The sequence below is a fragment of the Pseudorca crassidens genome, chromosome 16, assembly GCF_039906515.1.
Source record: "Pseudorca crassidens isolate mPseCra1 chromosome 16, mPseCra1.hap1, whole genome shotgun sequence".
NCBI lineage: Eukaryota > Metazoa > Chordata > Mammalia > Artiodactyla > Delphinidae > Pseudorca > Pseudorca crassidens.
This window is the reverse complement of record NC_090311.1, coordinates 85,191,924-85,207,685: the sequence shown is the minus strand read 5'-3', so window position 1 is coordinate 85,207,685 and position 15,762 is coordinate 85,191,924. Positions and strand designations below refer to the sequence as shown.

Genomic DNA, 15,762 nt, shown 5'->3' with positions numbered 1-15,762 from the left:
GGGACCTAATGAAACTTCAAAGGTTTTGCACAGCAAAGGAAACCAAAAACAAGATGAAAGGACAACCCTCAGAATGGGAGAACGTATTTGCAAATGAAGCAACTGACAAAGGATTAATCTCCAAAATTTACAAACAGCTCATGCAGCTGCATATCAAAAAAACAAACAACCCAATCCAAAAATGGGCATACTACCTAAATAAACGTTTCTCCAAAGAAGATATACAGATTGCCAACAAACACATGAAAGACTGCTCATCATCATTAATCATTACAGAAATGCAAATCGAAACTACAATGATATATCATCTCACACCACTTGGAATGGCCATCATCAGAAACTCTATAAACAATAAATGCTGGAGAGGATATGGAGAAAAGGGAACCCTCTTGCACTGTTGGTGGGAATGTAAATTGATGCAGCCGCTATGGAGAACATTATGGAGGTTCCTCAAAGAACTAAAAATAGAACTACCATATAACACAGCAATACCACTACTGGGTATATACCTTGAGAAAACCATAATTCAAAAACAGTCATGTACCACAATGTTCATTGCAGATCTATTTACAATAGCCAGGACATGGAAGCAACCTAAGTGTCCATCGACAGATGAATGGATAAAGAAGATGTGGCACACATATACAGTGGAATATTACTCAGCCATAAAAAGAAACAAAATTGAGTTATTTGTAGTGAGTTGGATGGACCTAGAGACTGTCACGAAGAGTGAAGTAAGTCAGAAAGAGAAAAACAATACCATATGCTAACACATACATGTGGAATCTACAAAAAATAAAAAATGGTTCTGAAGGGGCAGGACAGGAATTAAGATGTAGACATAGGGAATGCACTTGAGGACACCGGTAAGGGGAAGGGGAAGCTGGGACGAAGTGAGAACGTGGCATGCGGATATATATATCACCAAATGTAAAATAGGTAACTAGTGGGAAGCAGGCGCATCGCACAGGGAGATCAGCTCAGTGCTTTGTTTCCACCTAGAGGAGTGGGATAGGGAGGGTGGGAGGGAGATGCAAGTGGGAGGAGATATGGGGATATATGTATACGTATAGCTGGTTCAGTTTATTATACAACAGAAACTGACACACCATTGTAAAGCAATTATACTCCAATAAAGATGTGAAAAAATTTTAAAATATTATATAATATAATCACATATTATGTGAACAAGTATATGAGTGACACACTCATTAACGTTTTAGGATGTGAAATCTAGCAAATTGTTTGATTTCTCTTTTAATGAGTTATAGAATTAAGGACTCCTTTCTACCCATAAGCAAAACAGAATATTCCATAAAATTACAGTTTCTTGATCCTAAAAGTCTACTGGATGGAAAAATGAAGATTCATTTCATTCATCAAGAGCTGAGTGAGCTGTCAGGCCCAGCTAATTTGTAACTACAGGACACTGATTTCAGTCAAGGACTATTTAAGAATCAACGGGTAGATTTTCCACTCTAAGTCATGAGGACCTGAGGAAATGGAAATGACAATCACTCTGATACGTGACGGACCAAATTTCTGTTTCTATTGTCATGATTATCTTAAATGATTAAATGGTATTTTCCCATCTAAAGAAGAGCTGTGCTTAATGCCGTATCAAATTCCAGCATTAACTCATTCACTGTATATCATCATTAAAGACACTTGAACAACGTATAAAAACCACAGAGGATGGAGCCAGTCTTCAGAGCACTACTCGGCCTCAGTCTCAGGTCATGTCAGTCTCTGGAGAATTCCTGAAAGAGCAAGAACCTTCCCAAAGCATGGCTTGATATAAATCTGATCTTCAGAAGATATGTATATAACTTTCCAAAGCAGAAATATTTGGAGTAGTGAATGCTTTGATATAAGTTTCAAGGATTTCAATCAGCAATAGATTAATAGAATTTTTAGTTTCTTTAATATTGTCTAAAATTTTCCATCCCTGCTTATTTCATAGGAATATAGGAAGAATCAGTAAGATAACATTTATAAAGTTTTTAAGGTCCCTGGAAGAACTGTGTTAAATATCCTGGGTTATGTATACATCCTATAAAATATAGAATATAATGTTTTGAAGATCAGAAAATCATCAATATACCTTGTTTCTGAGCACAATGTTTTGACAAAGCAAATAAACACCAGGTTGAACTGAAGTGATAAGTGTAGATAAAACTTAAAAGAATATCTAATTTTCTATCACAAAAAGATAAATATTTTAATGCCTTTAAAAATATATGCTATTTTATAAATATATATATATGCTATTTTAACTAATAACTATTGTATTTACTGTCATTAAAAAAACAGGAATAATGAGTATTATTCACAAAACAGCATGTTTAGCCAATTGCTTGTCTGTCACAACTGTGTGATTCGTGATTAAACATCATTTATTTTTCTGTGATGTCAAAATAATCCCTTTTAAACCAATGCATATTTTTCAAAATGCCTTCTACCTTTCTGCTGAACAGGGAGGGAAATGCAACATATCTCTTCTGAATTTACCTTGAAAAATAAATTGTTCCATGTTTTCTTTGAATGGCTGGATGTGCTCTTTTGAGGACACCTGGTACACTTTCCCCGCTTCAACCTCACAGGCTGAAATTAGAAAGAGACATTGTTCAGAATGTCACACCGCTAACAGTGCATTAAAACAATTCAAAATATATATTAACTAGTGTTAGAAAATCCTGCTAACCACGATAACTGACATATGTGTCTACACATATTTAGAAATATCCAATGCTGACAGAAGGTTTCACTTTAGGGGACTGTAAAAATAAACTTAAAAAAATTAAAGTATAATTGATATACAATATTATGCTTCAGGTGTACAACATAGTGATTCGATATTTAAATACATTATGAAATTAATCACCATGATAAATCTACTAACCATCTGTGACTGTACAGTTATTACAATATTATTGACTATATTCCTTATGCTGTATATTAAACTCCATTACTCATTTAATACTTTATATTAAATGTAAGATTATACCTCTTATCCACTTCACCTTTTTCAACCATGCCCTCATCCCCACCCCAGCAACTGTGGGTTTATTCTCTATCTATAAGAATCTTTCTGTTTGGTTTGGTCATCTGTTTTGCTTTTTGGATTCCACAAGTAAGTGAAGTCATACAACATTGGTCTTTCTCTGTCTGACATATTCCACTTGGCATACCCTCCACGCCCATTCATGCTGCCTTTGCGCAAATGGAAAGCTTTATTTTTCATGGTTGAGTAGCATTCCACTGTGTGGGTAGGTGAAATATGTGGGCATATATATACACACACACATTATGTATATATATGTATATATACGAAACATGTATACACACACACATATATATAATGAGTATGTGAAACATGTCTTCTTTATCCATCCATCTATTGGTAGATACTACTTAGGTTGCTTCCAAATCTTGGTTATTACAAACAATGCTTCAATGAACATAAGGGTGTATATATCATTTTCAATCGGTATTTTTGTTTTATTGGTATAAATACCCAGAAGTGGAATTGCTGGAACATATGGTAGTTCTATTTTCAATTTTTCTGAGGAATCTCCATACTGTTTCCCACAGTAGCAGCATGAATTTTCACTCTCAGCAGCAGTGCACAAGGGTTCCCTTTTCTCCACATCCTCCTTGCCAATACTTGTTATTTCTTGTCTTTTTGATAATAGCTATTCTAACAGGTGTCAGGTGGTATCTCACTGTGGTTTTGATTTGCATTTTCCTGATGATTAGTGGTGCTGAGCATCTTTTCATGGGTTTGTTGGCTATCTTTTCGTCCTTTGGAGAAATGTTTATTCAGGTCCTCTGCACAATCTTTAATTGGATTGTTTGTTCTTTTTTATATTGTTTTCTGATTTCTTTATATAATTGCAATATAAGCCTTTTATAAAATATATTATTTGCAAAAATCTTCTCCCATACGGTAGGCTGCCTTTTCGTTGATGGTTTCCTTTGCTGTGCAAAAGCTTTTTTGTTTGATGTAGTCCCATTTGTTTATTTTTGTTTTTCTTACCCCTGCCTGAGGAGACATATCTAAAAAATCATCCGTAGGACTGATGTCAAAGAACATACTGCTATGTTTTCTTGTAGGTGTTTTGCGCTTTCAGGTCTTATATTTGAGTTTTTAACCATTTTGAGTTTATTCGTATACATAGTGTAGGAAAATAGTCCAGTTTTCCCAAAAGCATTTATTGAAGGGGCTGCCTTTTCCCCATTGTATATTACTGACTCCTTTGATGAAGATTAATGACCATGTAAGTATGGATGTATTTCTGGGCTTTCTAAGCTGTTCCAGTGATATATGAGTCTGTTTTCCTGCCAGTACCATACTGTTTTTTTTTTTTTAAGTTTCGTAAAGTTAATACTCTTTTTTTTTTAAATAATAAATTTATTTATTTTTGGCTGCGTTGGGTCTTTGTTGCTGCACATGGGCTTTCTCTAGTTGTGGCGAGTGGGGGTTACTCTTTGTTGTGGTGTGCAGGCTTCTCATTACGGTGGCTTCTCTTGTTGTGGAGCACAGGCTCTAGGTGCACAGGCTTCAGGAGTTGTGGTGCATGGGTTTAGTTGCTCCACAGGATGTGGGATCTTCCCGGACCAGGGCTCAAACCTGTGTCCCCTGCATTGGCAGGCAGATTCTTAACTACCACACCACTAGCGAAGTCCCCCCTACTGTTTTGATTACTATAGCTTTGTATTATAGTCTGAAGTCAGGGAGTGTGATATCTTCAGCTTTATTCTTTCTCAAGATTGCTTTGGTTTTGGAGTCTTTTGTGGTTCCATACAAATTTTAGGATTATTCTAGTTCTATGAAAAATGCCACTGGTATTTTGATAGGGACTACACTGAATCTGTAGATTACCTTGGGAAGTATGGACATTTTAACAATATTGATTCTTCCAATCCATAAGCATGGTATATCTTTCCATTTATTTGTCATGGCTTCAATTTCTTTCATCAACATCTTAGAGTTTTCAGAGCTCAGGTCTTTCACCTCCTTGGTTAAATTTAGCCCTGGGTATTATTTTCTTGATGCAATTGGGATTGCAACACTTCTGTTCTGAGAGCACGTTCATTAAGTCCAATTTGTTCTTAAGTCCAACAAAGTTAGCCCAGGTACCCAACTAACACAATCAGATATATACCACTGCTTTTACACTTGCTCTGGACATACTGGGCTTTAAATAAAGATACTATACTACTGTACTCTATACAGCACTGTAAAGTACACAAAAGTACAACCACTTGTAGAGGATGCACACATGTGACAATGTACACCAGTCATGTGAACTAACTGATGTGATTGGACATGTGAATGCATGTTCAGATCTTTGAAAGTTCGTAACTTGAAGGTTCACATGTAGGGGACTTACTGTATTAATTTTGTACCTTTTAACTTTACTAATTCATTTATTAGTTCTAATAGATTTTTGGTTGTGTCTTTAGGATTTTTTATATATAGTGTCATGTCATCTGCAAACAGTGACAGTTTTACTTCTTCCTTTCCAATTTGGATTCCTTTTATTTCTTCTTATTGTCTGATTGCTATGGCTAGGACTTCCAATACTATGATGAATAAAAGTGGTGAGAGTGGGCATCCTTGTCTTGTTCCTGACCTTAGAGGAAATGTTTTCAGCTTTTCACCATTGAGAATGATGTTTGCTGTGGGCTTATCCTACATGGACTTTGTTATGTTGATGTATATTCCCTCATACCCACTTTGTGGAGAGTTCTTATAAATAGATGTTGAATTCTGTCAAAAGCTTTTTCTACATCTATTGAGAGGATCATATGATTTTTATTCTTCAATTTGTTAACTGGAGAGCATTTTCAGAGTCTACCTGCCAAGGCTCACATCCAAGCAATTTTGAAAAGTAATCTCCAAGGACAAGACTCAAAAAAGATTAAAATGGTGATTCTAAAGTACATTACTGTGTGAAGGAGGAAGGGGTAGGAAGGAGGCTGACTGGGTTCATAGCTTGAGTGGCTTGGGGATGAAGAACACAGGAGGAAGAGCATTTTTCAAAGGAAAGAAAATTGAGGGGGGAATTGGAAGATGGCGGAAGAGTAAGACGCGGAGGTCACCTTGCTCCCCACAGATACACCAGAAATACATCTACACGTGGAACAACTCCTACAAAGGAAAGAAAATTAATTTGCTTTTGAACTTACTGTGTTTTAAGATGACAATGGAATATCCAAATGTAGTTTCAGCAAGCAGTTGGATTTATGAGTTTGCAGATCAGAGTGATACAGGAAAACTCTGAGTAAGACCACCTGAGAACAGCATATCCAGTGAGAAAAAGAGGGGGCCAAGGTTGAACGCCTGAGTAATGCCAACTTTAATAAAGAAGCAGAGGAAGAGAAGGCCATGAAGAAAAAAGACTAAGAAGGAAATGTCAGATATTATAAGGAGAATCAGAAGTGAGTGGGGTTAGTGAGTCGAAGGGAACAGAGACAGCAGACAAGACAAAGGTGGAAGTAAAATGCCCTCTCAATTTGGCAAATTGTGGCAACAGTTTCAGCAGTGCCAGGGACAAAGCTGTAACAGTGTGAGGACGGAATGGGAAGTCAGAGACCACGGAAGTGGACCAGGAATCTGTTACCATCTTGGTCAGTGAGCACACGTGTTCGAGAACACGTGTCCAGCAAAGGCGAGGTGTGGGCTATGGGAAGAATGAGGGGCAAATGAACACAAACCCTTTACAGCTTCTGGAAAATGCTCCAAATATCCTAGTCTTGCCAACAGTGGGCAAGCAAATCCAGCTGCATGTTAAGAGAGGTGTATAATTCACATGCATCATTCTATCCTAAAGATGGATTTCAGAAAAATCTGATCGCTAACAATTAAATGTCCATAGATTAATGCCAAAAATAGTTCCTTATCACCTAGAAGTAATGAAAGTGGCAGAGATACCACACACACAAACCCCACCATACCTTAGTTTGGGTGTGGCAGACTTAGCATTATGACCAGTGGAATAAGTTACATTCACTGAGCTCACCACTTTACATGCCAAAACAAACAGGTGTTTCACATGTGTACTCTTCAACAAGAATTTTGAAAGTGAACACTTTTAAACTGAAATGAATGGTTTTGCTCCTTAAATAATCATTCCAATGAGAGGAACTCTCAATTTTTTTTTCACTCTCCATACACATGTGATGCACTTCCATGGACAAATCCAGTGTACGGGATACAAAAGGATAAAATGTACAGGCTACAAAAACATAAAACACAACACCTGTGACTTTCAAAATCTCAGTCAGCCTTTCTGTGCCTCAGCTCTTTACCTGTAATACACAAATAGCAACAGAACCTGCCTCCTGGGGTTGTTACAAAGAATAAGTCAGTTAATATTCGTAGAGCACTTAGAACTGGGCCTGGTGCATGCTAAGGTCTGTGTAAGTTTTCACCATCATTGCTGTTGTTGTTATCTTTAGTTTTATCAGCAACAGTAGCAGACAAAAAAGCAGGATGCCCAAGGGCTAAGAGCATGGGTTTTGGAGACTGGGTTTGCATCCTGTCTCTTCCACTTACGAGCTGTGTGTCTTTGGCGAAGTAGGTACCCCCCTCTGTACCTCAGTTTCTTCCTCTGTAATACGGAGTTAATAAGTGTCTACTTCGCTGTGAAGATCAAAGGATTTTACGTAGGTAAAATACACAGAGGACTGCTGGATACACAGTAAGAGAACTATCATGTTTGCAACAATTACTGTGACTGCACAATTACCACCACCAGACACCACCAGAGGTGCAGCTACTAACACACAAAAAGAACACGGAACTCCCACTTCCTCAGTCTCAGGAAGCACTGAGGCAATGCTTCAGATTGTGGGAATGACATTTTTTTTAATTAATTTTTTTTTTAATTTTTGGCTGCATTGTATCTTTGTTGCTGCATGCGGGCTTTCTCTAGTTGCAGGGAGCGGGGGCTGCTCTTTGTTGTGGTGCGTGGGCTTCTCATTGCGGTGGCTTTTCTTGTTGCAGAGCACGGGCTCTAGGCACATGGGCTTCAGTAGTTGTGGCATGCAAGCTCAGTAGTTGTGGCTCCTGGGCTCTAGAGCACAGGCTCAGTAGTTGTGGCACACGGGCTTAGTTGCTCTGTGGCACATGGGATCTTCCAGGACCAGGGCTCGAACCTGTGTCCCCTGCATTGGCAAGTGGATTCTTAACCACTGTACCACCAGGGAAGTCCCTGTTAATATACTTTGGATATTAACCCCTTACTGGTCATATCATTTGCAAATGTTTTCTCCCATACTGTAAGATGTCTTTTCATTTTATCGATAGTTTCCTTTGTTGTGCAAAAGCTTTTAAGTTTAATTAGGTCCCATTTGTTTATTTTTGCTTTTATTTCCTTTGCTTTAGGAGACAGATCCAAAAAAAATATTGCTACAATTTATGTCATAGTGTTCTGCCTATGTTTTCCTCTAGGAGTGTTACGGTTTCTGTTCTTACATATAGGCCTTTAACTGATTTTGAGTTTATTTCTGTAGATGGTGTTAGAGAATGCTCTTAATTTCATTCTTTTATATGTAGCTGTCTAGTTTTCCCAGCACCAGTTATTGAAGAGACTGTCTTTTCTCTATTGTATATTTTTTCCTCCTTTGTTGTAGATTAATTGACCATACGTGCATGGGTTTATTTCTGGGCTTTCTATCCTGTGCCATTGATCTATATTTCTGTTTTTGTGCCAGTACCATTCTGATTTGAATACTGTAGGCTTTGTAGTATACTCTGAAGTCAGGGAGCATGATTCCTCCAGCTCTGTTCTTCTTTCTCAATATTGTTTTGGGTATTTGGGGTCTTTTGTGTTTCCATACAAATTTTAAGATTATTTGCCCTAGTTCTGTGAAAAATGCCCTTGGTATTTTGATAGGGATTACACTGAATCTGTAGATTGACTTGAATAGTATGGTCACTTTAACAATGTTAATTCTTCCAATCTAAGAATCTGGTACATCTTTCCACCTTTTTGTGTTGTCTTCAATTTCTTTCATTAGTGTCATTGTACGTATGGTTTCAGACATGTTTCTGTATTACTGAGAACTTGAATTTTTTTTTAATTAATTAATTAATTATCTATTTTTGGCTGTGTTGGGTCTTCGTTGCTGTGGGCGGGCTTTCTCTAGTTGTGGTGGGCTGGGGCTACTCTTCACTGCAGTGCACAGGCTTCTCATTGTGGTGGCTTCTCTTGTTGCAGAGCACAGGCTTTAGGCACACGGACTTCAGCAGTTGTGGGACGTGGGCACAGTAGTTGCGGTTCACGGGCTCTAGAGCATAGGCTCAGTAGTTGTGGTGCCTGGGGCTTAATTGCTCCGCGGCACATGGGATCTTCCCACACCAGGGCTCGAACCCGTGTCCCCTGCATTGGCAGGCAGATTCTTAATCACTGGGCCACCAGGGAAATCCCAAGAACTTGAATTTTCTGCACTGTATCAAACTCAAGGACACCAGCAATCATTCTCAAAATAGTACCTGCTGGCAGCTGCCAACCTTATGGTCTCAAGGTTTCCCCTTGTAACTAAGCAACCATTTTGGAGCCCATGGGTCCTTGCTTAACAAACACCCTTACTTCTTGCCCCTCCAATCCTAATTCTTAACAAACAAATCACATAATTTTGCAGTGTTTGCCCGTATAAGCCTTCCCCTTTTGTAGTCCAGCAAAACACAACTGAAGTGCTTCTTGACATTTTGTCTTCCAGGCTATAGCCCTCAGTTTGGCTCAAATAAAACTGTTTTCTGTTCCTATTGTAAATTGTTTATTGCTTATTTACACTGACATAAATAATGTATTTTCCTGTTTGCATTTTCAGTGTTCTGATGGAACTGATATTCATTTTAAAATCATAATAAAAATATTTTTAAAAAGCTATTGGTGGGCTTCCCTGGTGGCGCAGTGGTTGAGAGTCCGCCTGCCGATGCAGGGGACATGGGTTCGTGCCCCGGTCCGGGAGGATCCCACATGCCGCGGAGCGGCTGGGCCCGTGAGCCATGGCCGCTGAGCCTGCGCGTCCGGAGCCTGTGCTCCACAACGGGAGAGGCCACAAGAGTGAGAGGCCCGCGTACCGCAAAAAAAAAAAAAAAAAAAAAAAAAAAAGCTATTGGTTGCATTTGAATTGAGTTTATAACATCATTTTTTCTTTCCTTGAACAAAAATAAATAAAATCAGAAATTTACAATGATAAATACAATTGTTACAAACAAATATAAATCAATACAAACAAGTTTAAGGACTGATTTTTCCTAAATATGTCTGGATACAAACATTATTTCAACATCTGTGAAAGATACAGGTAATGAATTTTAAACACTTTCAAGTCAAATACTGAAGGTGGGGGAGGGTAGAGGATTCAGGGAGGAATGTGCGTGAGAACATTCTTGCCCAGTTCCAGGAACTTAATTACTCCATGCTCAGTGCACACAGAGTTGAGTCATGTGGCGAGTGGAACTGTTTCGACCCAAGAAAGGCACTGGAACAGAAGCCATCACTTGGCATCCAGAGAAGCTGCTACAAGTTTTGACAGACAAAATATTTTAAAACAATACTCTTTTCAAAGGGGAAAGATAGAAATATTGATACCTTGTCTAGCATTGTGAATGAAAGTATTCGTAGTCATCCTTTTGGGAGGCTACTAATAATGTTAATCTCAAATAATTTAAGCTCTTTTGCTCAAACCAGCAATTGACCTATGGTGAGACCAGTAGCTAATGAGTCTCTGGCACTAGTATTATAGCTTAGCAGATGGTTCTTAACTAATACTCTGGGGTGATGCTAAGAGAGAAAATGGGGTTCTATTTCTGGATATGTTGAATAGCTTTCTTAGAACAATTTTACTTTGATTAAAATTAATGGTTTTAAAGCTAAATGTCTAAAAGGAGTAAACAACTCTGCTGCTTGTTCTGCTTGTTTTTGGAAAATAGTATTAACCACATAAGGTGATCTGTGGGATTGGAGTGAAGGTTTTACCCTACATTAGTTTTATTAATGCATAATGTGGAAGATGTGGAGAACATCTTGACATGGAAAAGAATGAATAAGTTAAATTTTATTGTACAGTGCTTTCCTAAATAAATTTATTTGGTTATCATGTTCTTATATTCTGGAGAAGAAAAATTCCTTAAATAATAAATTCATGACTAGGTAGATCTTAAAACTACTAAGGGAAACAAAATGTAGTTAGCCATCTGCGCTCATGGTTTTTTAAAATCTAAGTTAACTTTAACGGTGCTGTACACCATCCAAAGAAAATGCCCTTATGTTGTCCTGCCTTCTTAGAGCTTGCTTGCTTTATTTTGCTTATATTTAATAAAAACTGTCTCAAATGTTAAAATTAAAAAAAAAAAAAAAAAGAGAAGCTGCTAACGGCCAGGAGAGAACAAAAGCTACCTGTCACTGAGCTCGGACAGTCAGGGGAGCACCAAGGAGCTGCAGGAATCTTGGGAACAAGTACAGACACCAAACACAGCGGGTACTCTTACAAAATGCTAAAATGAGGTTCGGTTGTCTGAGCCATAACGCATTATTTCTTGGTCTTTCTTTTGAAATGAAAATTAAGTCTAGAAGCAGAGGCAGAAACAGTGACAGAGCCAGAAGATGAGTGACCAAATGGTTATAACTTATCTGTCTTTATCAAACTAGTCATACTCTTTATTCTATTTTTCCTTATTATAAATAACTAATATTTTTGGATACTTATTATATGGAAAATATTGTGAAATCTCTCTACATATATCATATCATTTTCTAAGTCTTCTTAAAAAAACTTGCTTCTGAAAAAAAAATGTGGACAGGCTACTTGAATATTCTGAAATGAATTACTTAATTTGATCACTTGAAAGCAATCATTATTAGGCTACATTTATCAAAGTGAACATTATTTTAAGGTAATTATATCCAAAATAATACCTCTCAAAAAACATTTCTCTTTTTAGCTCTGTGTCTTGTGAGAATCTGCCATTTTCATGACCTCATGTAACCATAGTGAGAAAGCATGTAGATATGAAACGTGAATGAGAAAACATTCCAAAGGGAAGCACCAACCAAAGTCAACATAAATCCCCTGTTCATGAGATCACCATTCCACCTGTTTATAAAATCATGTGTAAACTATGAAATCCTGCTTTGCAAGACTGAAGTGATGAAAGTGTTAAGTATTTTCCAGAAACCCCAGAAATGCCCAGCACCACATGGGGGGGGGGGGGAGAGAGAAAAGAAGAAGAAGAAGGAGAAGGAGAAGAAAGAAGAAAGAAGAAAGATGAACAAGAACAAGGAGAAGGAGAATTTCATAAGCAAACCAAGATACCTGGCTAAATTTTGAAGTATGATAAATACTACACATGAATGGTTTGCGTTTTGTATTGCTTTAAGAAATCATACTTAGATACATAGTAATGTAGCATTACACAATTGTAACATAGTTTTAATTGTTATTTATTTAAAAACAGGCAGTCATTCTTAGGCTCTATCCATGAGCACCCATATTTGATGCTCTCAGGGGAGCATCTAAACGGCAGGACTTCACCCCTCCTTGACAGTGACGATTGTATCTGTGGTACCCACAGCACCTAGCAAAGGCCTTTCATGCATCAGGCCCATAATAAATGTTAAGTATTTAGGAACTACGGGCAAATTATATAATGTTACTATGTTGATTTAAATCCATATAAACGCATCTGTGACCAGAATATAACAACTCCATAAATCTGATTACAGATAAGTATCTTTAGATAAGCATTTCAACACTGGGATAGAATCTCTTAAAAAGTTTTATCATCTTTTGGTTTCTGGGGTAACCAAGCCTCTTCTCATATAGTGATACAACATGAAATGAAAATCTCACATAAATTTACTCCATCCCTGTCTGTGCTTAAAGAGTTAGAAAGATGCTTAAATCGACAGCTGAGGTGTTCTCAACTTCACAGCAAGAAGAAACCTCATGAAAAGAAAGTAAAAGGGATGAGTGAAATAGGTGAAGGGGATTAGGGGTACAAACCGGCAGTTATGAATAAGTCACAAGGATGTAAGGTACAGCATAGGGAATAAAGTCAATAATACTGTAATAACTTTGGTACATAATAGATGAAGATATATTGTTGTACACCTGAAACTAATATAATATTGTAAGCCAATTGTACTTCATTAAAAAAGGCAGGGGAAGGGGATGAAAGGGATTTTATCTACAAAAAAAAAAAAAAAAACTGTAAACTACTTGCTTTTGTGCTTTTCTTTAAATTTACCATTTTGAAGAATTTCAAACTCTCTTCAAAATGATTTGATATAAGGCTTTTCAACTAACAAAAAAGCATTACACATGCACATGTTTTTTGACCAAATATGTGAAGAAAGATGTTTTCTTTCCAGGAAAGTTTACACGCCACAAAATCTCAGACAAGTATAGCAAGGGTGGGTAGGAGGGAATATGTATCTTTTAACAACAACATGATAAATGTACAAATGTTCTCGGCTATAAAGTGAAAGCAAGACAGTTAAATCTGCCCCTGATGAAAGAGGCTGCTATTCAAATAACCAAGATGCTATTTCAATAACTAAATTTCTAATACACATAACTTTGTACACAACAAAAGAATAAGATTATTGGTAAAATTTTTCTTTTGCCACACACACACAAAAATGTTTACATGGATGTAAAAGGTTTTACTTTCTTTAAAAACACTGAAAAATCTGTCCTCATTAAAAAAGCATAAATAACAACCATGAGTTTCTTTAACATTGTAAGTTACCTCTCAGGTCTTTCTTGAGTTTTCTGAGGTCTTTTTGAAAGTCTTCAAACTTCATCTGCGAGGCCTGAAAGAGGTCCTGGGGTTCGGGCAGTGGAAACACACACTGTTCCTTCCCAGCATCCTGATCAGCAGGAAGCACAGAACGTTTAAATGAATGAGGACTGAGCAACAGCAGCAATGACAAAACGAAGACAAACACGGCCAAATCGCTCAACAATGAGGAATAACAAGATGTGACTCTATGTAAAAACTGTCTCACCTCATCAAAATTGCGAAGATAGTAGGAAACGATATATGACAAAAGGCTTCTGCTATTGTCCTAGACAGAGAGACCAAAGTGAGTAGAAATATATTTTTTAAATTATTAAATGTACAATGTTAAATTAAATTCACTCCAGTAAATCCACACATGTAGATGAGAATATTTGGGATGAAAGGTGAAGTTCTCTGTTTCTTCTTACTTTACCGGTCCAGACGGTCTTGTTTTCCCCACTGTTCCCACCTAAGCCCCACGTGGAAGCACAGCTGTTTCAGGGTGGGGTCTCAGATGTATCCACCTTTCTGTTTTCACCCTCCTCGACCAGACAATTAGTTCATTAATTTTATGTTTTATTATTGAAAGGTATAACTACTATCTAAACTGAAATGACTAAACATCACCAGCATTTCTGCATGGTTGGACCAACAGGGACCACTCCAACAGGAAGTTTGATTGAGGCTTGTTAGTATGTAGATTAAGAAATTTTAAGTTAAGTATTATTTCAAGTAAGCTGGAGCTTTAAAAATGCAAATGCGTATTATAAATTATGTCAGCAACTGAGATTTAGGAATTAATATCCATGCAGCTATAAATAATGTAATATATGTAGTTCTAAAGAAAAAAAATGTTTCATATCGAACAATCTTCAAAGAATAGCTTTCCACCTTCTTTCTGGCATATTTAGAGGAATTAATTTTTAATTTTTTTTTCATTGCTCAAAATTCGTATTAGATAATCTGAATGTGTGAAACCAAATACATATTTTAAAAATACACCCTATAATACAAACTTTGTTTTCTGGAATGTTCAATCTAACCATGATTTTTCCCCCACTGATAATAAAAGAACAACATCCCTTTATAATCAAGTTTGACATGACATGATAATATATCTATTAGACTCCCCATATATATTTCTATATACATATATTACACGGAAATATATAGCTATAATAATAAAAGTAATACATTTATTAGAAACAGGAGTGCTTGTAAAATGATTTAAGCACCTGACTTCCTTTGTCTTTCCTAACTTGCAAATCAGTGAAATGATCAGCAATACCTGAATCAATTAACAAAACACATTAAATGCCTGCTGACAGGCGTGCTGAGCAGAAGTTAATTCTGACTGATCCAAGGAACAGCTCCATCTATGCAGGTCTATATAACTATATAGATATAGTTATCTTCATTTTATACAGAAAGAACCAAATAGACTTTGCATATAGCTCTTGTGAGAATGCAAGTGAAATTATTTTTTAAAAACTTCCTTCTTGATTATTTTTTCCAGATTGTTCCTTAATTATTTAAATTAACGAAATTTAACTTATAGAAGGATTGAATAAGATATATCAATCAATACAAAAAACCCCCTGGGCTTCCCTGGTGGCGCAGTGGTTGGGGGTCCGCCTGCCGGTGCAGGGGACGCGGGTTCGTGCCCCAGTCCAGGGGGATCCCGCATGCCGCGGAGCGGCTGGGCCCGTGAGCCGTGGCCGCTGGGCCTGCGCTCCGCGGCGGGGGGTGGGGGGGTGGGCCGCGGCGGTGAGAGGCCCGCGTACCGCAAAAAAAAATAACAAAAAAAAACCCCCCAAAAACCCCTTTATTCATATATAATTATGATCATAGAATCTATTTCAGATTCATTTTGATAAGTAACATTATATTGATGCTATTTGTATTCCAATGTTATTTACAAAAACTACTTGTTTCAGTCCAACAATCAGCTGTAAGAA

At 37.2% G+C, this 15,762-nt stretch overlaps 1 protein-coding gene across 1 annotated transcript in view; it reads right to left on the bottom strand.

Moving 5' to 3' along the window:
• Positions 1-15,762, bottom strand: part of FMN2 (formin 2) — a 310,064-nt gene that overhangs the window by 69,250 nt on the left and 225,052 nt on the right. The window contains 3 exon segments of the mRNA XM_067711167.1: positions 2,512-2,604; positions 13,772-13,892; positions 14,031-14,090. Coding sequence (XP_067567268.1) covers positions 2,512-2,604; positions 13,772-13,892; positions 14,031-14,090 — 274 coding nt within the window.